The 27,774-nt window shown below is 37.6% G+C and overlaps 1 protein-coding gene across 1 annotated transcript; it reads left to right on the forward strand.

The window, feature by feature from the left end:
* On the forward strand, positions 1-27,487 carry LOC149831323 (transcription factor PCF6-like). Its single transcript, XM_090013821.1, has 3 exons — positions 1-489; positions 1,253-2,794; positions 27,243-27,487. Exon 2 carries the CDS (start codon positions 1,373-1,375, stop codon positions 2,747-2,749), a length of 1,377 nt encoding a protein of 458 aa, XP_089869947.1. The 5' UTR covers positions 1-489; positions 1,253-1,372; the 3' UTR covers positions 2,750-2,794; positions 27,243-27,487.
* The last annotated feature ends 287 nt before the right edge of the window (positions 27,488-27,774 follow it).

The following is a 27,774-nucleotide window of genomic DNA, read 5'->3' on the forward strand; positions in this document are numbered from 1 at the left end:
CCGATAAGCTCGGTGACTGCTCGCTAAGGAGAGAGCAGTGAAGGGGGAGAGTTTGGGCGAGCTCTAGGGCACCGTAGGACGAGTTTTTTTTTTTTTTTTTTGGGGGGCGGGGCGAGATTTGGGATTGAGAGAGGGAAAAAAAAGAGAGGACTCAGGCGGGGGAAATAATTATTTTTATTATTTACAGAGAGGGAGGAAGAAGAGATGGAAGAAAAAAAAAGGGAATTGTAAATGACGCTCAAATTCACGCGAGAATTATTTTAAATCCATTTTTTTTTCTCTCAGATATTTATCTTTGAGATCGAAACGCGAGAAGAGGCAAAAGGGAAGGACGGCGGGCTCTGCAAACTTTGTCGCTCTCCCTCGAATTCAAGGGGAGAAGAGGGAGTTGAGAAAGGAAGAAGAAAGGAGGGAAATTTTTTAGGGTTTCTCGTGGTCCTTTTATGGCGGGCTCGTGTCAGAAGAGGAAGCTGCAGATTTTGAGAAAAGGTGAGAGCTTTAGGAATTCATAGTTATGCTTTCAGTTTGTTGCTTGAGAGAGAGAGAGAGAGAGAGTTGAGTTCGTAAAACGGGAGATCCATTCCTAACGCTCATTTCGAGATTCAAGGTTTCCTTCTTCCACCCTTTCTGAGAAGGGAGGAAGCTTGAATAGCGAGATCTAAAAATGCGGATGTCTCCCGTTTGTTCGAAGGATTTCCTAGGGTTTTTGTTCGTAAAATAGCGGGTTTTTTGAAGGTAGAGATTGGAGGAGACTTCGGATCCGTCCTCTAAAGTATGCCGTTTGTGAGGAAATTCCTTTCTGTTTTCTAGTTTTCTTCTTCGCCGGCGGAGCTGATCTTTGTAGCTTTTCATTTGATTTTAGACAGGTTTCTTAACTAATTTTGACTAGTTTTGCTTTTAAGGAAATCCAGATAGAGGAGTTGAGAGGTGATCAATTTAGGGTTTAAGGCCACATTTTTAATATTAAACCTACTTTTCTCTCTCCGCCTTTACGGGCAGATGTTTTAATTCCGAGTAAAGGATCGCAGTTCTGAGCCTAAATATCAGGAATTTAAGGGATTTAGATAAATTTTCCTTCCTTATTTAGAGTTTGATATCTGAGTTATTCATACAAACTCTATAGACACTGACGATTTTCTGCAACTATTTTAGTTAAGTGAGAAAAAGAAGAATGATACTTTTTTCTCCGCACTTTTCTTTTATTTTAGGATCTCTTCAATGAACAAAGAATGTGATCATGTTTTTTTTTTAGTTTCTGGTTAAAGGCGAAATTGCATCGATCGACTTCGAGTGATAGAAAAAAAGATAAAGAAAGAAGCGATTCGGAAGGCGACTGTGAAAGAGATTTTTTTGAGCGAGTGATGAAAGCGCCATGAATTTAGACGAGACGTCCTCGCAGGCAGCAAAGCGATCGAGAAACAACACACAAGTCCAGAGAGGTAAGGTGAGGAAGCAGTTGACGCCTGATGACGATGAGGAGGAGGAAGAAGAAGAAGGAGAGGACGAAGAGGAAGATGAGGGCAGATTCGAGGACGTAAGGCGATCGTCCTTTTGGCAGCAGCAACATCAGCAGCACTCTTCGAGGATTTTTAGGGTTTCGAGGGCGTCCGGGGGCAAGGACCGGCACAGCAAGGTGCTCACCGCGAAGGGGCTTCGCGACCGGAGGGTGCGCCTCTCGGTGTCCACCGCGATTCAATTCTACGACCTGCAGGACAGGTTGGGTTATGATCAGCCCAGTAAGGCTGTCGACTGGCTCATAAAAGCTGCTGCCTTCGCCATCTCAGAGCTCCCATCCCTGGAAGGCACGTTCCCCAACAGGCTACCACTCGCCGGCACTGACCCCGAGCCTGCGCACCGGCAGCCTCTTTCCGCTGCCACCACTCTGACCCGATCAGCCTGCAGCAGTACTTCTGAGACCAGCAGAGGCTCGGCTTTATCCCTTTCACGCTCTGAGATCCGCGTTAAGGCTAGGGAGAGGGCCAGGGAGAGGGCTAAGGAGAAGGAGAAGGTCGTTGCCGTCTCCACCGCCACCCCGACGACCCCGGTGTCAGCCGAGGACGTCGTTTCCCAACCGTGCGACTCGACTTCGTCCTTCACCGATCTCCTCATGGACAACAACCCGAGCTCGCACCAGCAGATCCAGAACCCCGGCTTCCTGTACAAGACCCACAACAAGCTGCCCATGGTTCTCAGGAAGATGGAGCCTCCGTCGCTGCCCTCCCCCGTCCTGGAGTACTTCAACCCGAACTCCCTCTCCGTCTTCCCTCCAGGCCAGTCGCAGGCGAGCAAGGCCAACCCGTCGTCGGTCGTTGCCTCGCCTGCGGCCCACTTCGGCAACCCGGCGCAGTTGATGAGCATCTCTCCGTTGAACTCTTGTAACCTGGGGTTCGTGGACCACCACCCGGAGCTCCAGCAATTCTCCTTCTTGCAAGACCATCACGTCCCTGTCGTGAGCTCGAATGATTACAGTCTCAACTTCTCCATGTCCAGCTTCGCTGCTGACTCCAATAGGGGGACCCTTCAGTCCAATTCATCTGCGTTGTTGCCTCACCACCACCTCCAGAAGCTCTCTTCTACACTCGCTGCCAATGAAGGTGCCGGCGCGGGGCTGCCGTTCTTCATCGGGGCGACGCAGGCAGCGGCAGGAGCTGCGGACGGCCAGTTCCAGGCTGGGTTCGACTCTCGCCTTCAGCTTTGTTACAGCGAGAGGTGCAGGCACTCGGAGCTCAAGGGAAAAGGAAAGAGCTGATCGCCTGCTGCTGAGCAACGGGACGCTCCATCTTTTTTTGAGCAGGTACACATTTTACCTCTATTTTCACGTATACGACGCTTGGTGTCTTAATTTAGCATCTATTTTCACACATGCGGTCCTTGGTCTCTCTTCGTTTGGCATCGATTTTCACACATACGCGGCATACGGTGAATGCTCATCTTTTTTTTTGTGTGTTATTATTATTATTATTGTTGTCATCAATATTATTCGCTGTCATTCATCACTACAGCAGAGTTTAGGATGGTCATGTTTTCCTTTCGATGCTCTCTTTCTGTTTATCTCCCCTCGTGTGGATAATCGGTCCTCTGTCCTCTCATCTTTTTGCTGAGTAATCCGTTTCCTTCTCGAGCAGAGTTCCCTTTTCCATGTCCTTGTAAGCGTGTCCGACATTGGTGGCTGTAGTTTTGATTGATTGATTGATGGACGGAATAAACGTTTCTTGAAACTGAATGGACTCGCCACCAGTGCACATGTTTTTCCCCGTGCTGGGTTGCACGGAAAATGAAACAATAAAGATTGGACCCGTTATCTCGATCAAAATTCAAAAAGGAACTGATAAATCGGCGGCGAGAAGAGCCGGCTCGAGTTGGTCGGTCGCTTCCCAGAGCTCCAGAGTCCAGACAAACGCCTCATATCTGATTTAAGCGGGACTGCGGCCTGATTGAAACAATGACAGATCTAATGAAGAAGACGCAGGATGACACGGTACGGTGCTTCACGACGCTTGCATGAGTCCGCTTGAATGCACACTGGTAAACGAGCCGAACGAACCGAACCGGGCATGTTCGGGCTCGGCTCGTTTACCAGTGGATGGAGCGCGTGGCTTGGCTCTTGTTATTTAGGAGAACCGAGCTTGAGCTCTACTCGTTTCTACCAGCTGGCTCATGTAAAAACATAACATTCCATGTTATTTATACATGCAATATATATTTTTTATATATTACTTTTAAAATATATATTTTTATATATTACATAATAGTTTATGTTTTATGTTTATATTTTTCATTGATTCTTCTTTTTTTATATATATTTTATGCATTTTTTATATTACACTTAATATATATATTATACATAAAAATATATAACTTTATCTGTACTCGTTTAAGCTAAATGACCTGCTGGTGGCTTGGCTTGCCAGCTTTACGAACCAATCACGAACGACGAACCGAGTCACGAGCTACTCGGTTCGTTTACCAGCCCTACACGGGTAGTCGAGGAATGCAGTGAGAACCGCACTCGTGGAAGGACGTGGCTGACAAGAAGGCGACGGACCAACGTCGTGTAGGTGTTTAGGCATGCATAATCTCCGCGCTAGTGAGCTCGTTTCCAGGCTCGCACTGTGTGCTTGGACGAGCACTCGACTCGCTCATGAAGCTTTCATGAGTTCCTCTCGCGAAACCGGGAGCCATTGATCTCCTTGATTTAATACGTGCGCAGGGCCAATCACATGGCACTGCTTTCAGTGGGCCCCATGTGCGCTGCCATGTAATTGGTCGAACACACAAAGGTCAAAAATGAATAGTCTTAGTGCAGCAAGCCACGTTTATGACGTGTGGGTCCCAGGGCTGACCGGCTTTTGAGCTTGCATGTCTCGTCGATTAGGTTTTTTTAATGACCAGAAAACCCCGGGTGGGGCTCCACGGCCATATGCTTACGCGCCCCCACCTCTGATTGCAACGGATACACCCGTACGCCAGTCGGGTTTGATCTGGAGTCTTGAACTCAATGCCTTCACAACCACCTGCTGGCTATGAGGACGACCCTGGAGGCGGTGTCTCGTGGATTAGGGTTAAAAGCAGCTTGCGGGCTAGTTTGGTCAACAATAATACAAATAATTCAGCAAAAGAAACTATATACAAATATGATTTAGAGAAATTAACGTATGGAAGTTTTAGATGGAGAAGTTCACTGTAAGAAATAACGTTATCATTTTTAATTTTTAATGAAATTGCAATAGCATATTTTAGGAATTAAAAGAATTTCTTCTGTAGATAGAAATGAAATCTGATATGAGCGATTCATGGTAAAAGATGGTGAAGCTGAGAAAATTGCAATATAAAACATATTAGCGGTTCTAATATTAAGTTATATAAGTCATTTAATTTGCCTTCCAAAAAATTGCTGCATTTTAAACTAATTTGATGAGCGTAAAATACATACAATGTGGATGGGTCGAAATAATATAGAGGAATGAGAATTACAATCGTTGTAGTGCCTATACGTTAAAGATTGACTTGCAATTGGGGAAAAAATAAAGTTCGCTTTGTTAAACGTCGTTGGCTCATCCCACTTATCCTGGATATTGTTGGGCTCGTTGGATTCATCCCACTTATCGTGGAGATTGTTGGAATCATTCCACGATAAGTGGATATTGTTATCCTCTTATCGTGATCGTGCTCTATATCCTATGGGCAGTTGCTACATTTGTGTTGTAGCAACTGTCATTGTGATGATTATCGAGATTTCAGGATTGTGCTCATCTCTATCACAAAGATATTGTAGAGTGTGTTTTACTGTTGTAACTTTTCTTTTTTCATAGGAGATAGTCTAACTTTGTAATATGTATATAAGGAACACATGAATATACAACTAAATGAATGAAAACAATCAAATCCCTCTCCACCGTGTTCGCACACTTCTCTTAATATGGTATCAAAGCAAGGTTGATAACCATTTTTTTTATGACCTTTTCATCATGGTGGATGAATGTGCTCGATCAATTCAGAGTAGTGGATTTGTTAGGCATGAGCCAGAATCAACTATTGACGAGTCGAATGATAATCCATATTTTTTACATCATTCAGATAACTGAGAATAAATATTGGTCACTAGCCCTCTCACAGGTGATAACCATGCATCATAGAGTTGAGCCATGATCGTAGCCCTGTTAGCCAAAAATAAATTGGGCTTTGTTGATGGCGCTGTTGTGAAACTAGATATATCTTCACCCATCTTTACCCAATGGACCAGATGCAACAACATGGTTCTCTCATGGGTATTAAATTCGTTATCAAAGGATTTAATAGAGAGTGTGATTTATGGAGAAACGACAACCGAGGTATGGAAAGAACTTCATGAACATTTTTCTCAAACCAATGGACCACGAATTTCTTAGATTCGTCACTCCATCGTGACCCTTCATCAAGAAAATCTATTGCTAATTATTATACAACGATGAAAACTCTATGGGACAAGTTTTCAACATAACTGGATATCCCTATATGTGTTTGTGGAGCTTCTAAATCTCTCTCGGACTTACTTCAATAAGAGAGACTTATAGATTTTTTAATGCATCTCAATGAATCTTATGCTCATATAAGAAGTCAAATTTTAATCATGGATCCATTATCAAATGTTAATAAAGCCTACAACTTGTTGTTGCAAGAAGAAAAATAGAAAAAACTTAGAATAATGCCAATAATCGAGAATAATGTGGTTGTTATTGTTGATCATGGTGAACGGCAAAATTGATTTCAACCAAACAACCTTCGCTCTAAGATTTAAGGGCAAAGAGAACGACCAAAATGTGGTCATTGTGGAAAGTTGGGCACACTAAGGATCACTGCTGTCACATTCACGAGTTTCCAACAAAACCCGCCAGCTTCAATAATCAACGTGTTGGGACCTCAAATGTGGAAAATCGCCACTCTCAAACCTTTGCAGCTCAAAGTTCAATCCGAACCAGCACATTCGACCAATAGCCTTTCCCCTCAACTCACCATGGATCAATACAAAAAATCCTTATCTCTCATATCAGAAGGTAAAGAACCAATGGTAAATATGACAGGTAATCACTTTGCCAACTTAACTCATTCCCTTTCTAGTGTGTGGATTCTTGAATCTGGAGCCAGCAATCATATGTGTTGCTCACTAAACACACTGTCTTCTATCCAACCTCATTGTTCACAACCCGTTAGACTTTCAAATGATACACTTTCTTATGTGACCCATATTGAAAAAGCTATCGTTTCTCCAGACATTGCATTGAATCATGTCCTTCACGTACCATCTTTTAAATTCAATTTAATATCCATTAGTAAGCTTATTGAATCCTTAAATTACAAGGTTCATTTCTTTTCTACTCATTGTGAAATCCTGAACCATCGATCGAAGAGGATGATTGGTATGGGTAAAGTGCGCGTAGGACTGTACTTCCTGGAGATGAAGTCGTGTCATACTGCTGCAACCTCCACTGACCAAATAGAATCCTTTGACCTGTGGCATTGGCGATTGGGTCATCCATCATCTCAACGCCAAAGACATTTATCTCAACACAATGAATTGATTCCCTCTAACAATTGCCAATGCAATATATGCCCCTTAGCAAAACAAACTCGTTTACCTTTTTTTAAAAGTGACTCATGTTCTTCTTTGTTTGATTTAATTCACGTTGATATTTGGGGAGGATACCCCATTCATTCCATTAATGGCGTACATTATTTTATCACTATTTTTGGTGCATTTCAAAACTCAAATTAAGGAATTACTTTAGACATTCATTAATATGATTAAAGTATAGTTTAACTTATAAGTTAAATGCATTAGGTATGATAATGGTTTTGAGTTTTTTTCTCATGATATGTGTGATTTTCTTTCCACCAATGGCATTTTGCAACAACATTCTTGTGTTTCAACACCCCAACAAAATGGAGTAGTTGAACGCAAACATAGACACCTAATAGAAGTTGCAAGAGCCTTAAGATTTTAAACAAATTTACCTATCAAATTTTAGGGTGAATGTATTTTCACGATAGCTTATTTAATAAACAGATTACCCACTTCAGGATTGAATAAAGAGTTTTGTAAAATATCGTATGAGATGTTATACAAATCTAAACCAAAATATCAATATTTAAAGGTTTTTTATTGTTTATGTTTTGCACACAATACCAATTACAAACACAAATTTGATGCTTGTGTGCACAAGTGTATTTTCACTGGATATCCTCATAGGCAAAAGGGATATAAAGTTTTCGATCTTGATAAAAAAGAAATCTTCGTGAGTCATGATGTCATATTTTATGAGAAGGTATTTTCCTTTCATTTACACATTGAAAAAACCCTCAGTGATCACGCCTTACCCCTTCCTATTTTTGGTGACCAACATAAAGATCCAAAAACCATCTCATCCAATCCAATTGATCCTGCACACTTATCTCAAATCGCCCCCTTCACAGTTTCTATGGATCCATCAGATCAATGCAGGAGATCTACCAAAACCAAAAGCTTACCCATGTACCTAAATGACTACCAATGTTCACATGTCGCACTTTATGCATACACATCTAACTCTAAGGTAAAGAAGTCCTCTTTCCACTTTCACACTATTTAGCTTTTTCTTAATTTTCTAAAGAACATGTAGCTTTCTTGGTTTCTATATCTTGTTATGATGAACCAACGGATTACCATGTTGCCATGAAAGATAAGAAATTATGTGAGGCATTGAGAGCTGAGGTCAAGGCATTGGAAGAAAATAATACTTGGACCCTTACTACCTTGCCCCCAGGAAAGAAGATGATTAAAAATATGTGGGTTTTCAAGATCAAGTACAATTCTGATGGCTCCATTGAAAGGTACAAAGCACATTTAGTGGCAAAGGGGTATACACAATAAGAAGGTTTGAATTGCCATGATACCTTCGCCCCAGTTGCCAAACTTGTCACAATGAGGTGCCTAATATCAATCACAGTTATTTCACATTGGCCACTATACCAACTAGATATCAACAATGTCTTCTTACATGAGGACCTGGAGGAAGAAATATACATGAAGTTGCCACCCGGATATATCATAAAGGGGGAGAAACTGGTTTGTCATCTCAACAAGTCTCTTTATGAACTTAAATAGGTGTCCCGTCAATGGTTCACCAAATTTTCTCAAGCCCTCAAGCACAGAGGTTTCAAGCAATCTTTTGCCAACTATTCCTTATTTTTCTTGATAATGGGAACCAAAAAGATATTTGTTCTTGTCTATGTGAATGATGTTATCATTACTGGGAATGATGATTTTCTCATTTCCAAAGTGAAGGCCCTACTTCATGATCAATTTCACATTAAAGACCTAGGAAAATTAAAATATTTTCTCAGCATTGAGGTTGCTCGCTCCCAACACGGGATTTTCTTGAACCAACAAAAATATGTTTTGGACTTATTGAAAGATGTCGAGTATCTTGGATCCAAATCCAGTGACATTTTGATGGAGCAACACTTAAAGTTTGATCATAGTGAAAAAATACTTACAGATCCAACTTCATACCGACGACTTGTGGAAAGGCTCATATATTTAACTATTACACGGCCTGACATCACATATTTTGTTCATATTCTTAACCAATTTATGCAGGAACCTCGTCAACCTCATTGGGATGCAACCATAAAATTGCTCAGATATTTGAAGGAAAACTTCGACCAAGGAATTCTATTTCATGCTAATAGCCCTATGCACCTTTTCTGCTATACAGATTCAGATTGGGCCGGTGTTCCTTTTACAAGGTGCTCAACCACCGGATATTGTACCTTCTTGGGTGATAATCCTATCTCTTGAAAAACCAAGAAACAAAGCATTGTATCCCGTTCATCTGCTGAGGTCGAATACAGATCCATGGCCATGGACACTAGTGAAATCATTGGTTAAGGTATTTACTTCGTGATCTTGGTTTTTTCCTTGATGCCCCTGCCACTCTATATTACGATAATCAGTTTGCATTACACATTGCAACAAATCTAGTCTTTCATGAGCGTACCATGCACATTGAGCTCGATTGTTATTTTATTAGACAAAAACTTCAGCAACACATCATTACTACTCAATTTATCCCTAGCCAAGATCAACATGCTGACATTTTCACCAAGGCACTTGGTTGAGATTAACTTCGCTATTTACTTGGCAAGTTAGGCGTTATTGACCCTCACATGCCAACTTGAGGAGGAGTGTTAAACGTCGTTGGCTCATCCCACTTATCGTGGATATTGTTGGACTCATTCCACGATAAGTGGATATTGTTGGACTCATTCCACGATAAGTAGATATTGTTGGGCTCATTGGATTCATCCCACTTATCATGTAGATTGTTGGAATTATTCCATGATAAGTGGGTATTGTTATCCTCTTATTGTGATCATGCTCTATATCATATGGGAAGTTACTACATTTGTGTTGTCGCAACTGCCATTGTGATGATTATCGAGATTTCAGGATTGTGCTCATCACAGAGATATCGTAGAGTGTGTTTTACTGTTGTAACTTTTCTTCTAACTTTTCCTTTTTCATAGGAGATATTCTAACTTTGTAATATGTATATAAGGAACACATGAATGTATAGCTGAATGAATGAAAACAATCAATTCCCTCTCATCATTGTGTTCTCACGCTTCTCTTAATACTCTTGATCATCCATAGTGCAACCTAGCAAAAATGATTGGAGGCTTCAAGCTCTTTTTTGTTCATTGCCACCAGCTTATCTCATCCACCATCATCATTATCATCAAGCATTACCCTATCTCTCCAAATTGTTTTGTTGGCTAAAACAAATGCTTTAATTTGCACCCCTAACTCTTCTTGCTATAGTACATCTGTCATTCAAATGATTTCCTTTATTTCTTTCTAGCTCTTCATTGCCATAACAACAATAAGGAGCATCGATGAATATAAATATTTTTCTTTAGAAACATTTTTGAAATAACACAAAAGTTTAGCTCGGTGTAGAAGCCTTTTTCCAACTTGTGTAAAAGATTTGTTATATTCATGCACAAGAGAGAGACAGAGAGAGAGATTAGGAAAAATTTCGTTTGGAAAGATTCTAGCAAGAGAGAAATTATGAAAATCCTACACAACGTTATTAGACCTCTGAGACTGGGAGAGAGAGTAGGAAAGATTCTATCAAGAGAGTGAAATTAGGAAAATCCTATCATGTCATTATCAAAGAGACAACCATGTGATTATTGTTGGAAGAGTGTTAAGCCTGATTTCTACCTTGATATAAATCTTCGATTTTTGTGGATCCTAACTTTTTAATTTGAAATGACAATTTTGTCTCGAAGGTGAATATTTTTTAGTATAGTTTTGTAATTTTACCCAAAATAGGTTGCCCTAGACTCCTTGTATTTAAAGAGGGCAATTTGTCTTGTGTAATGTATGTGCATCTCAATCTAAATAGTGGATCTCAGTGCGGAGTAGGCAACTCTTGTTGAACCACGTAAAATCCTTGTTCTTTATGTGATTGATTTTCTATTCTTCTTTTTATTTTTTTGTTTCTTCGATCTATTGATAAATTGATCTATCTATAGTGTGTTGAGTCATTTAACAATAAATTTCAAACGTTTGAATTTTTTGTATCTTCTAAGTCATGGAGAGAACTAGACAAAAAATTTGCATTGTGCATTATGATGAAGCCATTATTGCTTGAATATTCATGATGTCATTAAGAATCTTTAGCTATGATAATTTGAAAGAGTAAGTTGCCAATAATACTAAATCCGAAAACTGATTATTCAAAGTGTAGTGAAGAGTGAGAAAGAGCGAGCATTGCATTTATTTAGTTATTTTCCTAAATGCATGTGTAACATTTTAATAGTCATCTAGATAGATAGTTTTTTGAGGTAATTAGAGGTACTAAAGCATATATTTATTACCTAAATGATACAAGTAGGGCCACTTGATGATCTTTATCTTTTTATGTCAAATAGTGGATGAGATATATGATATGATTTTTTATAGATATGGTATAGCGCAATGTTTTGAAAATTTGAAGACATGTTAGTTAATGTGCTGCAGTTAGTTTTTTTTTTTTTGAAAGGCAAGTTGGGGTTAGGCAGACCCCCACCAGTTACACAGCATACCATCGGGTTTTGAACTTGCAGCAACGTCCCAACACATGGTGACGTGCACTAACAGCTCCTACCAAACAAGTGGAGCCCCCGTTGGTCGCTGCAGTTATGTTGCAAAAGAAGATTTAGATTTATTACCATTCAATTTGGATGCATGTAGTAGGCATGCATTGACAGCTCCATAGATCAACTGGTGCTCCTATATGTTATGACTATCATATAATATGACGATATATATATATATATCTGAATTACCTACAATCTCGTATGATACAACTTCACTAGTTTTTTAGATTATTTGCCTGTATAAATATCAAAACATTTGAAGCCTATTTTGAAGATATTGTCCAATATCATGAAAACTTTTGTGAGGATCATTTTATTTTTATCAAATATTGGGAAAACTGTTTTAACTTTTATATCCTCAAATGTGAGATGCTGGATATTAACATGGATATATGAGAAGTTGGCACATGGATTACATAGTGCAGAAGATGGCCAAAAACCAAATACTTTCAACTTTTGTGGTCATGTACACCCATTTCATCTATGGCAGTGTAATTGTATCCACATATGCGTCTACAAATGTTTTATGACCATCGCATGTCAAAGGAAAAAGAAAAGATGATCATGGAACAAACTCACAATGATGGGGCTGCATTTTACAAAAGATTATTCACGTGTTCAGATGTCTAATTTTATTATGATTCTCTTACTGTGGTTTAACATGTGGGTTGTCAAAATAACCACATATGTGACATTGGGGTTTCCTTGGAGTCATAGGAAAGAGACTCCAAGCGGGTCTCATGTCTCATGTGGCAAGTCAATGCAACATTAATCAACAATCTTCACCTTGGGTTTGGCTTGCTATCATCCATGTCAAAAAATTTCTCTCACCTTCAATGCCCCTTCTCCTTAGGGCCCATGCTTCTAAACTAAAACAAAGAGGAAAACCCCCAACACGTTAGGGTTTTCTTGCAGCCATAGGAAAGAGACTCTAAGTAGGTCCCATGTTCCATGTGGCAAGTTAAAGATATAATCTCTACCTTGCGTTTGGTTTGCAATCACACATGTCAAAAATTCTCCAACCTTCAATGCCTCCTTTCTTTGAGGCTCATGCTTCTAACCTGCACTAACTAAGTCCAGGCAATGCCTGAACTTATCACGTGTAAGCGGCTTAGTCATTATATCAACTGCACTATTCTTCAAGTCCAACTCCTCTTCTATCATATTTTGAGGTGAATTATCAAATTCTCTTCCAAGTGAATCACACTTTGACTATCATAATAGAGTTGCATCTTCCTTTGCTCAATGTCAAGTTTATTAACTAGACTCTTAAACCATGTGCCTTCTTTTATTGCTTCTGAAGGTGTCACATATTGTTTCTTAATCGTAGACATAGCAATCATTGATTAAAGCATAGACCTCCAACTCACTGACCCACATGCTAGAGTAAATATATAATCGTGGTTCAATCTTCTTTTATCTAAGTCCCTTGCAAAGTCAGCACCTACAAAAACTAAAAGCTTACCTTGAGTAAACATAATACCAACATTTGTAGTGTGCCATAAATATAAAAAATTATAATTGCAATCCAATGTTCATTTCTTGGATTTCTCATATACTTACTAACCATAACCACATGTGTAATATCAGGCTTACTACATACCATGTCATACATAAGACAACTCACTGCATTCACATATGACAATTTAGACATATATGCTTCTTTGTTCTTTGTAATAGGATACAGTTTTGTTTTTTTCATGTTGAATCTTTCAAGTACATTTTCAGCATAAGTCATAAGGATATCTGAGAATTTTATTTTAATAGATCTCAAAATATCAATGGGTATGAGATTGGATTTGTGATCATTACTCCAAAGGGAGACAAAAATCTATATGCTCTTAAATTGGGCTTTGAATGTGCCAATAATGTTGTGGAATATGAAGCTTTATTCGAAGGATTGAAGATCTTAATTGAGTTAAAAGTCAAAAGGGCACATGTCAAAGGTGATTCGATGTTGGTATTCAAGAAAGTCATTGGAGAATGAAAAACCAAGTAGAAAAGATTCATCTCTTACACAGATTTGGTTTTTGGATCTGATAAAAAATTTTGATCTCATTGAATTGCAAATCTTGCTTCCATTATTAGAACAGGACAAGATTGTTAGAAAGGCTGGCATGCTTTGAGACAAAAGGCAAGATAAAAAATGTCAATTATCAAGGGCAACATGATGCAAAACCATGGTTATATGACATCAAGAATTTCCTAAAAATGTAAAGGCTCAGGATAAGAAGGCTCTTGTGATACTTTTCTAGGGATATTACCTTCTAGGTGGGGTCCTGTGTAAGAAAGGGTATAGCAAAGAACTTCTTAGATGAATAGATAAAGAGGACGCTAAAGAGGTACTAGAAGAATATCACGATGGAATCTATGGTGGTCATATATCCATTCAGATGATGATCACGAAAATTCTTAGGTTAGGATACTATTTGCTCACCATGAGTTTCAATTGCAACCAATATGTCAATAAGTGTGATAAGTGTCAAATTTATGATCATGTCATTCATGCACCTTCATTTGAGTTGCATTCCCCATTTCCATTTTTCATGTGGGTATTTGATATCATAGGTCTCATTCATCCTCATGCATCTAATGGGCATTGTTACATTCTTGCATCCATAGAGTACTTCACCAAGTTGATCAAGTTTGTTTTACTAACTAGAGTCGGGGGTCAACATGTGACATCATTCATCCATAAAAATAGTGTTATTTTGGTGTGCCAAAGGATATTGTGTGATAATGGTTCTCATTTAAAAAATGAGAAGGTGATGAAATTAGCATGTAAGAAGTTTGGCATAACCTAACATTTTTTAACCCCATACTACCCCAAAATAATGAGTAGGTTGAGGCCACCAATAAGGCAATCATTTGCCTCTTTGAGAGAACTATAGAAACCAGTCATGAATGACTTGAGAAGTTGCATTCCCTTACATGTGTAGCTACCCTCTCTCAGTATTCTGCAGCCTTAGAGATGCCCCTAAAAGCCCAACATGAACTTAGTTTGGGAGAGCTGAAATTCATGGATGAGAAAAGACTCTTAGCGGTTGAGCATGCAAAGAGATGTAATAGGAGAATCAAGCGATATTATGCTAAGAACATGATTAAGCGATTTTTTTGAGTCAATAATTTAGTTGTATGCCAGATCCAACACATAGAGTAACATTCCTTGGAGAAGTGACACCCTAACTGGGAGGACCATACATGGTCAAGCAAGTCTTGCATGTAAACTCTTATATGATCATTAACGTTGATGGGGTTGAATTATCTGATCCAATCAATGCTTCTTATTTGAAATAAATAGATTGGGTCTGTTTTACAAATAGTCTCATTGTTGTATAAGCATGATGTATTTTAGGAAAGATAAGCACTTTGGATATACCCAACTTTAATCATGTAAGAGTCACAACGTTTATACCACTACTGAGGAGATTACTTTAACACATAAAGTCATTTCTTTAACCCGAGAACAAGACTATCCTTACATACTTCCTTCAAATTCTTTGGTTGTTACATTTAGATTTCCTTTTTTAGGTTTTCATAAAGGAATGTGGTCTTCGTATCAAGCCGCTCTAACTCAAGATCCTGCATGAAGACCATCGCCGACAACATCCAAATCGACTTGTGTTTCACAACTAGTGAGAAGACTTCATTATAGTCAATTCTTTTTTGTAAGAATTCATTCAACAATCGAGCCTTAAACTTTTCACTAACTTTTTATGATGTTGCATCTTTCTTTCTGAAGAACCACTTGCACCCTATAACTTTCTTATCCTTGGGTAACTTTACTAAGTCTCAAGGTTTATTCTTATGAAGTGACTCCATCTCTTTTGTCATGGCCAATATCCATTTATTACTATCATTTGAATTGGTAGCATCTTTAGTGCATGATAGATCAAGTACATCAATAATTAGAGCAAAGTAAATCATATCTTTAAAATCATACCTTATTGAAGCCTTGTGGGTCTTTTTTTTCTAGTCTCTTACCAAGTTATAGGGTTGTTCTTGGTCTTAAACCATGCTAGAAGCTTCTTGAGAAGAAATCACACCTTCCCTTATATGTGGATCAGTCTCATCCACCTTCATCTCAATGGCCAGTTTTTTCGCACCATCTTTCTATTGCATGTTATCCTTCTTATTTGCTTTCACCATATGCTTCTCATCAAACACATAATCCTACATATAACGACCATATGAGAATTATGATCCTATAACTTGTATGTGTTCACTCTCTTCTCATATCTGAGAAAGATGCATGGTTTAGACTTAGTATCTAGCCTCGAATGTTGTTTACTATGCACATGAACAAAAGCAAGACATCTAAATTCTTTCAAAATGGAATAATCTCTTGGCTTACCTGTTCACATTTCTTCTGGAATCTTGCAATAAGTTCCTTTAGATGATGACCAATTGACAATAAAGCAAGTCATGTTAATTGTCTTTGCCCAGAAGCTTTTCTTTAATCTTGTATTTAATTTCATATGGTGAGTCATTTTCATAAGTGTCATGTTCATCCTTTCTATCAAACCATCCTGAAGGTTTTTCTCATGTGGTAAAGTGCCAAGTAATTCTCTCATTTTTACAGAACTCCATAAACTCATTAGACTTGCACTCCCTTCCATTATCTGACATCAAGTATTTTAGCATTTTTTCTATCTGTATCTTTACCTCTGTATTTTATTGCTTGAATTTCAAGAATGCTTCTGCTTCCTTTTTCATAAAGTAGACCTAAACTTTCTTTGAGTAATCATTTACAAATGTAATGAAATATTCATCCTAAAATTAGATTTAATTGTCATAGTTCGTCCACTCATATGCCCTAGCTGCATATGCCAAAGAGTGGTCTAATCTGTACTAACCTCTTCATTGATGGTCACAATTGCTCCACTTGAAACTGTGTTTCCTATCAACTTGTATAAGTTTTATGTCAACTGGCCTTTAATGACTATCAAAACCAGAGTTACGAAAGCTTCTTAAGTAGGCAGAAAGCTCGCTTCCCGAAAACTCGCTTTGGAAGCATGATACTCCTCGCTTCCTAAACTTCATGGGAAGCTCGATTCCCCCACGCTTCTTTTATGTGTCTCATACACATGGTCTATGCATACTATATGCTTTTCTTACATTTCTTTTCATCTTTTTCATGTATTTTTTCTCACGCTTTCACTCACTTTCCATATACTTTCTTTAAATTGTTGACCACCATTGTTAAATTTAAAAAAAATTAACTCTTTTACAAAAAAATCTTGAAATATAAGAATGATCAATTTTATTTTAGTTTTTATTTATTTCTTGTTTGATTCCATATTGTTTCATTTTTTATTCATATTTTGCTTTTAAATTGAAACTTTGCTTCCCGCTTCATATAAATTTTAAAATGCCTCACTTCCGCCTCCTGTATCGTTTCTCACTTCCGCTTTCTAGTTTGGCAACCTTGGTCAAAACTCTTTTAGTTACCTTAAGATCACCTATTGTTACAAACCTACAACAACTTTCATCTAAAGCATATAAAGAGATTAAATTTTTCTCTGAATTCAGGCACATATCTCACATCATGCAAGGTTTTTAACACCCCATCAAACATCTTGATTTTTACCATTCCTTTTTCTCTAGTTTTACACACAACATCATGACCCATAAAACTAGAACCACCATCATAATCTTGATAGGTATCAAATCAATCTCTACGAGGGTGCATATGGTATGAGTATCCAAAATCTAAAATCCAGTGATACGAGAATTGATCCATACCTGTAGAAATTGAAAGAAAAACTGCACCATTATCTATATTTATGTCAGCTACCACACTTGCATATTCTGAACTCTTGCCATTCATCTCTTTCTTCTCGATGTCTTCTTTACACTTCTTGAAGTCCCACTTCAAGTGTCCCTCCTTCTTGCAGTAATAGCAAGTAAACATGTTCTTTTTTCTCGACTTCAACTGGTTCTTATTTTCAACATACCATGACTTTGATCTACCTCTTTCTTGACCTGAATCACTTCTTGTCAGAAGTCTTTCTCCTTGAGGTCAGTCGATACCATAATATTTTCTTATCTCATTCAATAAAAAGAGTGACAACAACCTCATCCAACTCAAGAGTCCTCAAATAAGAGAGTGATCACCAAGTGATTGTAGGATAAAGGAAGAGAAGTCAAAAGTAACAAATTTTGATTCTCTTCTTCAATCTTTACTTTGACTCAATAATTGAATCAAGATTCTATTGAAGATGTTTAAGTGATCCTGCAAATTTGAGCCTTCCACCATCTGAAGAGCATATATTTGCTTTTTTAAATAAATCTTATTAGTAAACATTTTTTTTCATGTATAAGCTCTTTAATTTCAACTAAAGTTTCAAGGTAAAATCTATATTCATGACATTATAGAGGAGATCATCCACAAATGAAGCCGAATATCACTAATTGTTTTTTTCGCATATGTCATCACACTCATTATTAAACATATCTTTGAGTTTCTTATCTTTTTTATAGAAGGCTTTAACTAGTTCTTGTTGGGTCAAAAGATCTTTTACTCTATGTTGTCATAACCCAAAGTTTATCTTCTCATTAAACTTTTTAATTATGTACTTCACATTTGATCCTTTCATCACCATCATAAACAAGCCCTAAGATTGGGTCTTGCTTTGATACCAGTTTGTGGGCATAAGAAGCATGCAAACACATGGTGTAACGAAAGAACAAGAAAGCAATCAAGCGTACAAGATACTAAATTTACGTGGTTCGATGGAACTACCTACGTCTACGAGGAGAGTATGAGAGGAATTTTATTATGCCGACAAGTATAAAAGATTACAGGGCTCTTGAGAGCAAGAAATAATACATTAGTATGTTGTAATATTGATTACCTCGATCGGACAAGTCAATACCTTTAACCCAAAAAATTGAAACCATTGGAGTTATACTAGTGATTTCACCTCCTTTCTTCTCCCTAGTCATAAGCCCGAACAAGATTTTTTTCCACACAAGAACCCCAAAGTCTATCCCTCTCTCTTTCACTTATTTCTCTTTTGGTTTTTCTCTCATAAAAGATACCACATTGGAACCACCCTCTCATATAGGTTTCCAATTACCACCACTTTTGTAGGTTCCCAAAATACCCATATATGAGTAGTTTTCAAAACAAAGAGGGAAGCCTCCAATACGTTGGGATTTCCTTGCAGCCATAGGAAAGGGACTCCAAGCGGGTCCCATGTCCTATGTGGCAAATGAAAGCCATATTACCTAACAATCTCCCCCTTGGGTTTGGCTTGCCATCACCCATGTTAAAAAATTTCTCTCACCTTTACTACCCCCTTTCCTTGGGCCCATGCTTCTAAATTTAAACATTAACCAAGTCCAAGCAATGCTTGAACTTATCACTTGCAAGCGGCTTAGTAATCATATCAGCTACATTATCCTTTGTGTGAACCTTTACCAAGTCCAACTCCCTATCTTCTAACATATTTTGAATCTTATGATAGTGCACATCAACCTCCTCTTAAAAACTCTACACCTCCTCTTAAAAACTCTACAATGAATATTTATAGCACCAAAAAAAAACCCTAACCATAAACTTGATCTTTTATCTGATCCTAATTCGAAAGCAAATCCAAAAATAAAACCCAAATCTCAAATACTAGTTACAGATCCAATTGGATCCTGGATCTCAAGCTCATCATCATTTCTTCTTCTTTTTAGTCTGATTTGGATCTGACTCTATATCCACGGGTGCATCATCCTCCTCAAGTTGAGAAGGGTTCTACTCCAATGAATTGTAGGTAATGATATCATTACCACTAAGCATGGGGTTGCATAATAGATAGTCTCCATGATTATAGATTGTCTCATTCTCTTGGTCTTCATCCTCTTTGCCATTCTTCTCATGCTCAACCAAGTAGACCGGCTTACATATCGCCGGGCATTGGGTTGTCAAGTGTCCAACTCCATGGCATTGGAAGCACCTTTGTTCACTTTCAACTGCTTATGCATGAGACTTGGTATTGTGTGTTGGCCCTAAACCCTTATGTTACGATGTCTGCTTGGTGTCCTTATCGGTGGCCTTAATATCATGCTGGTCCAAATTCTCCCATCAGGTTGGAAAAGCATCATTGGACCAGAAGAACGACAATGCCCACAAATTGCTCCTTTACTTGAGCTTTTCTTTAATAGACATTGGATGTTGCGTTGCTTGATCCATGTTTGTAATCACAATCAAATCATCTCATCATAAATAACAAAATGAAGGCCCGTGATATACCTGCTAACCTATTGATCCTTTGTCTATTGAAGCCAACTCCAAAGGTTCAAGCGATGAAACTCGATGGTGTACTTGACCATGGATTTTGAGCCCTGTCTGAGCATAAGACATTTGTGATAGGCTTGTGGAAACATGGGCCACAATGTGATGAGTTATGGAAGCAAAATGAATCCTAACCAAATGTCGTCACTAATGCACCCACGACAGACAAAAAGAAGAAAGGATGATGAGCTTGTGATCCATTATCAATTATATTTATAGTTAGTATTTGGGATTTGGGTTTTATTTATGGATTTGCTTTCCAATTTGGATCTTATATAAGATCCAGTTTAAGGTTAAGGTTTCCTTTTCATGCTATAAATATTTGTTATGAGGTTTTTTAGAGTTGTTGGATTGAATTATTCTTATTTTCTCCCTAAATTTTATGCATAAGTTATTTGCTTATTTTTCATTAATTTTGCTTTGATAGCGTAGTCATAGGAATAGCATAACTTAGTGGTGGTTTCACGATCTTGGACTCTAGGGTTGCATCACAGTGCCAACAGTTTAAGGCACCATGATTTGGCTTGTTTCAAAATTGACAAATGATGCCCTTTCCTTTATTTTGCTTGGATTGAGCACCTCCAAATATTGACTGATCAGAGTTTTGGCTATCAGCTTTGGGAGCAATCTTACTTTGATTTTAATTGCCCCCTACTTGCAAAGTAAGTAGCTTGAATAAATTTGTGCCCCTTTCAATTAAATTGTTATTTTTGGTTATAGCGCTTGAATTTTTTATCTCCAATTCTGTGAACAACGAAGGTTTTATTATGGTTGATAGTTAACCTTTAATAGCATTCAAGCTTCTCATGACTTTTTGACCATGCATCAATGCAACTACCTCATTAGATGGTGGGGTTGGTGGCTTGAGCATAGCAATGACGAAAGTTTCATAGCTTGTCCCTAGGCCATTCAACAACCAAAAGACCTTATTGTGGTTTTCAACACGCTTAAAGAATCTTGTCTGACTTCCTCCATGCCATGAAACCAAGATTCAAAGTGACATCTTGTTCACGATTTCAAGATTAAATCATTTGCGGTGGCATTGGAAACTTTATGTCAGTAAAGTCGTTCATATCTTGGCTTTCAATTAAATCGAGGAGTTGAATTTTATATAGTAGGAAGTCCGGGTTGTTAAGCTTGATAGTCATAAAATTTGTGATATTTAAGAGTATAAGGATATCTGTACTTCAGTATTGGTTGCACTAGGCTACTCGACACATTTTGGTTATTGAAAGAGGATGATGCACTCTAAAAAACCCCAAATTGCAAAAATCTACCAAAACTACAAATTATCTATGAATTTATAAAAATATCTAAAGAAGACCAGAAATTACTGGAAATAGGATATTAAATAAAAAGTAAAAGAAAGAAAGTAACTGATTTTTATATCCAACTAAATTGCCCTTTATTCCTACCTCTCTTATCTTTTTATAGATGAGGAATTCTAATTTTAACAAACTACAAAGTACCTAATTTGATAAACTATAATTAAGATTAGTTTCTAATATGATAAACTTCCTAATCATATATGGATCTAATTTGGATAGATATCTAAATACAAGAAAAGAAACTGGAAAACATCCAAGGTATAAAATTGGATTTAATTGGTTCTTGCGGACCCCAATCATGATTTGTCATGACCTGCATCATCTTAACAGAGCTGGAGAAGACTCGCCCACAGGTCTAGTCTCGCTTGCATTTCTTTCAGTTCCACTCTACTTTGCAGGGTATGGGCACACAATATGGAGCTGGACCTCTACATTGCTTCAGAAGCTAAATTAATAAACTATGCAAAATCTTGTCCACTATGCATGCAGAAATCTGAAATTGGGATCATAGAAATTTTGAGGCACCATTAGAACAATAACAAGCTGATAGAATAGCAAACAATGGACACAACGAATGATATAACTAATACGACACGAACTAGGGCTTTGATACCATAAAAAAAAGCACATTGGGTGATCTGACAATTCACTATGGGAAAGTGATTTGACATCCTCACCGTCTTTGTGGTGATCAATGGTCATTATTATAAGTGTCAATTATGTTGTCATCATTAAATTTTTAGTGGACCCCACAACTTGCACAAGGACAGTGAGATTGAAACAATAGACTGTCAGGATGTTGGATACTTTCTTAAAGTGAATTGAAAAACCAGCTGATTTGCTCTCCCACAAAAACCTGTACAACCGCAGAACACTTTAAGAAACAGAGAACACTTGAACAATACAATATTTTAATGTGGTTAGGTCCTGGCGCACAACCTTGACACGAGGCTTCTTCAGATAATGATCAAGGTTTACAAGTGTAAAAATCATCATAATCAACAATATACCCAAAATCATCTCACGTTCAAAATAGTTTTGTTGTTCTACATTCCCAAAAAAAAGTAGGCCCTATTGAAGACTGGAGTGAGGTACATCAAGGCAATCTCCTTCCACCGCCTTCTTGCGAAGCCATACCAGGATGCCTCTCATACAACTCCCAGCCAACAAGTTATTAGCCTTCCTTTACAAGGAATGAAAGTGTCATGAATTAAAAATAGAGGAATCCAATTTTTTAGCAATAATATGAGAAAAGCATCCCTTAAAAAAACCTAAGGATCCACCCACCTATCCTGCTACTTCAGCACCCTGTGATCTTCTCAAAGATCATTATGAGCCCTCTCAATGAATTGGATGGAGACTTCGAAAAAAAAAAATCATAGGCCGGATGAAGACGAGTATATTCAAGATTCCCTGATTCATAGCTCTTCCCAGAGCTTCTGCTCTTCTTTGATGAGGGGGTTTAGAAAGAGAGGTGAATCAAGTCAAGGGTAGCGCCCTAGTTAACAGATTCTTCAAAGTCAAATAAAGATCTTCAGCGTTTAAGGGTTGCACACATGATTCCATTGGAGCTGGCCATCATTGGCGTCAAGCAATTGATCTATCTAAGAGATGCAAAACTCGTTTTTTATAGGATTAAAGACAAATATGCTTAATATAGGACCATGGTAAACACAATGATCAACAAAGAAAAAAAAATGGACATTTAAATGGAGTCGTGTCTAGATGAGCAAAGGCTTCCGCATTTCTTTCTCAGTTTCCAAGCTTTGAAGACAACAAGCAGATTCAAGTCTTTGTGTGAAGAGGCAAAACACAATGCCTTATTTACATTTAGTTTATTTGTTGTATTTTGTTTTGTTTGATTTGTTTTTCCTATATTTTGTTTGTATTGACAATGGTGTCTCAAATGAATAGAATATAATAGAATTTGATCGTAGATAAATAGATCTATTCTTGCGGTCCCATAGGTTTGGTCTTTTACTTCATTCAAAGGATTGATTTGATGGATCGTTTGTGACATAGGAAGTATTTTTCATTTACTGAAGCTATACTTATTTGTGAATCTGCTCTTCTGTATTTTATATATTTTTTTATCATCATATTTTCTTCTAAACTTGCTATTTCTTTTAAGAGAACTAAACTTGTTATTCTTATGTTAGTTCAATGTTTTGACTTGACTAGTTCCTTCTATCAAATCACTTTCTTTTTATCCCGATTGTATCTACACATTTATCCTTAGCTGGATTGCTAACTCAACGATAGGGTACTCGGCTTTTAAGTGGCTACGATCTTTTATACATTTAGATGAAGCAGATTTGTCCATACCATTGGTAGAGTTTGTAAGATGGCTACTAATCTTAAAAGGGAAGGGAATGAATGGAAAAAACGGCATGTCATATAGGTTCTGCCAGCTCAATCAGTTTTGCACCAGCTTTACATGGAATAATCTCATCTTCATTTTTGGCTTCAACTCCATTTGCCTGTTCTGATTCTGGACCAACGAATCAGCTTCATTTTTCACATGAGGTCCAAATATCCTATCATTATCACACACATGCAACACCAAAGAATTTATGGAACGAACATGACAAACGCTAGGGCAAGCTGAGACCTAAAGAGCTGTCATTCCAGGCAATTTCGTGACAAATCTGCCCAAGATACTTGGCCAGTAGATGTATGTGGACCACTGGCCAAGCCTGCAAAATTGTGTACTTCTTAAAGCATAAATACCAGAAACTATTAGTTGGGTATACCATCTAAAGAAGGGAAACCTTACCATTCATCATCTTTTTGTTACTTTTTGTGGTAGGTATAACAAAAAGAAGAAAAAAAATCCGTAAGTTTCCAGAACTTTATCTTCTAAAGTAGAAAAGATGAAAGGTGTTGTATGTGAAAAAACCTTTTTCCCAAAAACATTGAAGAACAGTTGTCAAAGACAAACTAGATCAACACTCAGAATTTAATTAAATCAGTTAGTAAAAGACTTGTAAATCTTTTGAAGTTGGTACTGGGCAAAAGTTCCACCAGGTGATGGATAAAGAAATAAAGAAAAGAATAGATTGCATGTCATAAATTTTGATTTTTTTTCTTTAATTATAAAATATGTGGCACTGAGACAATTGTTGCAAATTTTGTTACCAATCTCTTACAAGTCATGCCATTATTGACCCGTTGAAAAGGGCTAGTTGAATAAGATATATAAAATCCAACTTTTACTTGTATTTCCTTTTCTTTTGGATAATGATGCTGGGGTTTGGCAGACCCCTACCAGTACAATCATCAAAAAATTAGATGGAGATTAAAAAAATAATTGAAAATCTGATTGGCTAGGGATCCAATCAAGGGGTTTATCTTTCCATATCCCTCCCAACTGTAATGAGCCTTACTAGGTTCGGAGTTGCATAGTTATTTGAGGCATGACTCCAACAACTTCTGATTCTTACAAACTTTCAGCACCTATGAATTAGCTCCATATCAATCCTCCCTTCTTGACATCTTCCTTCAATTTTCATTTTATGTTTTTTCATTCGTATATAACAATAAGGGTGATTTACAAGATTGCACAAACTATCGTGGTATAAAACTTATGAGTCATACTATGAAACTTTGAGAGAGGGTGATTGAGTCTAGGTTGAGGAAGGTTGTCATGATATCGGAGAATCAATTTGGTTTTATGATTGGAAGATCAACGGTGGAAGCTATACATCTTCTTAGATAACTTATTGAGAGAAATAGAGAGACGAAAAAAGATTTGCATATGGTTTTTATTGATTTGGAGAAGGCATATGATAAAGTACTTAAGGACATTCTCTGGTGGACAATGATGAAAAAATGTGTTTTTCTCAAGTACATTAGTATAATTAAAGGTATGTATGAAGGAGTAGTAACCAATGTTCGCACTTGTGGAGGGGTGACAACCAATTTTTCTATAACGGTTGGGTTACATTAAGAATATGCTTTAAGCCCTTTCCTATTTGCTATAGTGATGGATGAGCTTACGAGATCAATTCAAGAAAATGTGTCATGGTGTATGTTGTTTACTGATGATATTGTTTTGATTGATGAGTCTAGAGCTGGGGTTAATGCTAAGTTAGAATTATGGAGACAAACATTGGAAGCAAGAGGTTTTAAGTTGAGTAAGAGTAAGAGTAAGACAAATACATGGAATGTCGGTTTAGTAAGCAACGAAGTAGTGATGGGAGTGTAGTGAAGCTTGATGAGCAAAAAATACCGGTGGATGATTGTTTCAAATATTTGAGATCTATCATTCAAAAGTATGGAGGAATTGATGGAGATGTAAATCATAGGATAAAGGTTGGGTGGATGAAATGGAAGAGTGCAACTGGAGTGTTGTGCGATCGTAGAATTACATTGCGGTTGAAGGGAAAGTTTTATATGACGATGATTAGGCCTGCTTTACTATATGGTACGAAATGTTGGGCTGCCAAGAGACATCATATTCAAAAAATGAGTGTAGCTGAGATGCGTATGCTAAGATGGATGTGTGAAAATACAATAAAAGATAAGATTCAGAACGAGGAGATACGTAAGAAGGTAGGCGTTGCACCCATTGAAAATAAGATGAGAGAGAATCATTTACGATGGTTTGGACATATTCGGCGAAGGCCTAATGATGCTTCAGTTAGAAGGATGGAAAAATGAGAAAATATATTAGTTAAAAGAGGTCGGGGTAGGCCTAAGAAGACATGGATGGAAGTGATAGGAAAGGATATGAATGCTTTGAACCTCACCGAGGATATGGCATTGGATAGAAATGATTGGAGGAGAAGGATTCATGTGGAAGACCTAGAATGATTTTTTTTTTAGTTCATAACGCCGGACCCAATTGTTTTGGGATGAAGGCATAGTAGTTGTTGTTGTTTCATTCGTATCAAAGGGTTACCATTTTCTTAGCATATGGCATTGGCAGAAGTTCCTTCACCATTATTAATGCATGTCAGAGGAAATCTTGAAATGGTTGATAACTATGCTCTCAATTAGAAATATGACCAAAATTAGCTGTTTAGTTTTAGAAGCACTAAAACCTAGCAATCATAGAAGTGTCTTTCTAGAAAGATAGATAAGATGAGAAAAGGGTACCAAGTACCAACTACTCAGGAAATGCATATGAGTAGTTTCAAGATATCAAATATTAGATCGGCTTTGTTTGAATAACTGATAAATTAGTAGAACCACGTAGCTTGGCATAAAGTTATTGCAAGATAATTAACTTGAAAGCAACTACATGCTTGTTGTTTCTGTAAATAGGAAGCATAACAACGTCGGAAAATGATTAGACAGGAGGCAAGTGAGGCACTTGTGAATGTCTTCAAGTTGATGGGACATCACAAGTTCGAAACCCATGCCGGTATACTTCCCGGTGGGGAGGGGGACCTCAAAGATTTTACCAACGGAAGGCCAGCCGATGTGCGGTAGGTGAGGGGATTTTTTTATCTTGAATTATCAAAAAAAAGTGGCAAACGAGGCACTTTGAAGAAATCAACTAGGCGTATTATAACTTTTACATGGGATCGTGTGCAAATTGATACTTCCTGTGTTTCTTCCATTCAGTTTATGGAGCTAGATTGTGTTGATTATCTGTCAGAAGGTTCCTTGCAGGAATAATTGTTATTTGGTACTCTGATCTTTTAGTTTCTCTTTGTCTGACTGGTGAAACCAGACATGACTCCACTACATTTGTCATTCTTTTTTTTTCTTGGAGGAGAAACATTTCTCATACTTTTAGCATTTGTGATATAAGTTGATGGAGGTGGATTGTGGTGAAAGCAAGTAGGCTTGTCCATGTTACTGAAGGAAATGCACACAGTAATTGGTCACTATTTTCCCATACTAGCTACCATGGACTGCATGCGTGCATGTGCACGAAAGGCATTCCTTATGCACTTTTTCTTGTTGCTCATTTCCTTTATGTAACTGTCCAAGTTGTTCGGATGATGCAGGGACGCCGGTGTTTGCGGGCATGGCTTTTGCATGTCTGGCCAACCCAGAAAGCGAAGCAGGGAAAGATGATGGGATTCACTTGGAACACACAATCATATTATTTATTTGTCAGTTAAGTTGCATATTCTATTCTGGTGTATTTGATATCTTTTGTGAAACTTTTTTGTAAGTTTTTTTTTTATCTATATATATACAATATCATGACCGGATGGTTAGCTGGGAGCCTGGGAAAGCTCTCTCTCCACTTTTATATTTTTTTTCAATTTTGGAAGCCTACAGATGTGATATACATGGGTTATAGAGTAGGGAATAGGTTTTGAACCGTATGATCTATGACATTTAAGCAGGCCATTCAAGAAAAATTAACGACCCACAACATATCAAAACTTCACAACACAATAAATCATGTTCTTATGTCTGAAAAACATGATCCAAGATCTGTTTTTTATTAAAAAAGACCAACTTCAACATATATATATATATATATATGTGTGTGAGATTATGTAGAGTTCGTACAACCTGCAGCTTACA

The sequence above is a fragment of the Nuphar pumila genome, chromosome 7 (assembly GCF_984573655.1).
Source record: "Nuphar pumila chromosome 7, dmNupPumi1.hap1.1, whole genome shotgun sequence".
Lineage (NCBI taxonomy): Eukaryota > Viridiplantae > Streptophyta > Magnoliopsida > Nymphaeales > Nymphaeaceae > Nuphar > Nuphar pumila.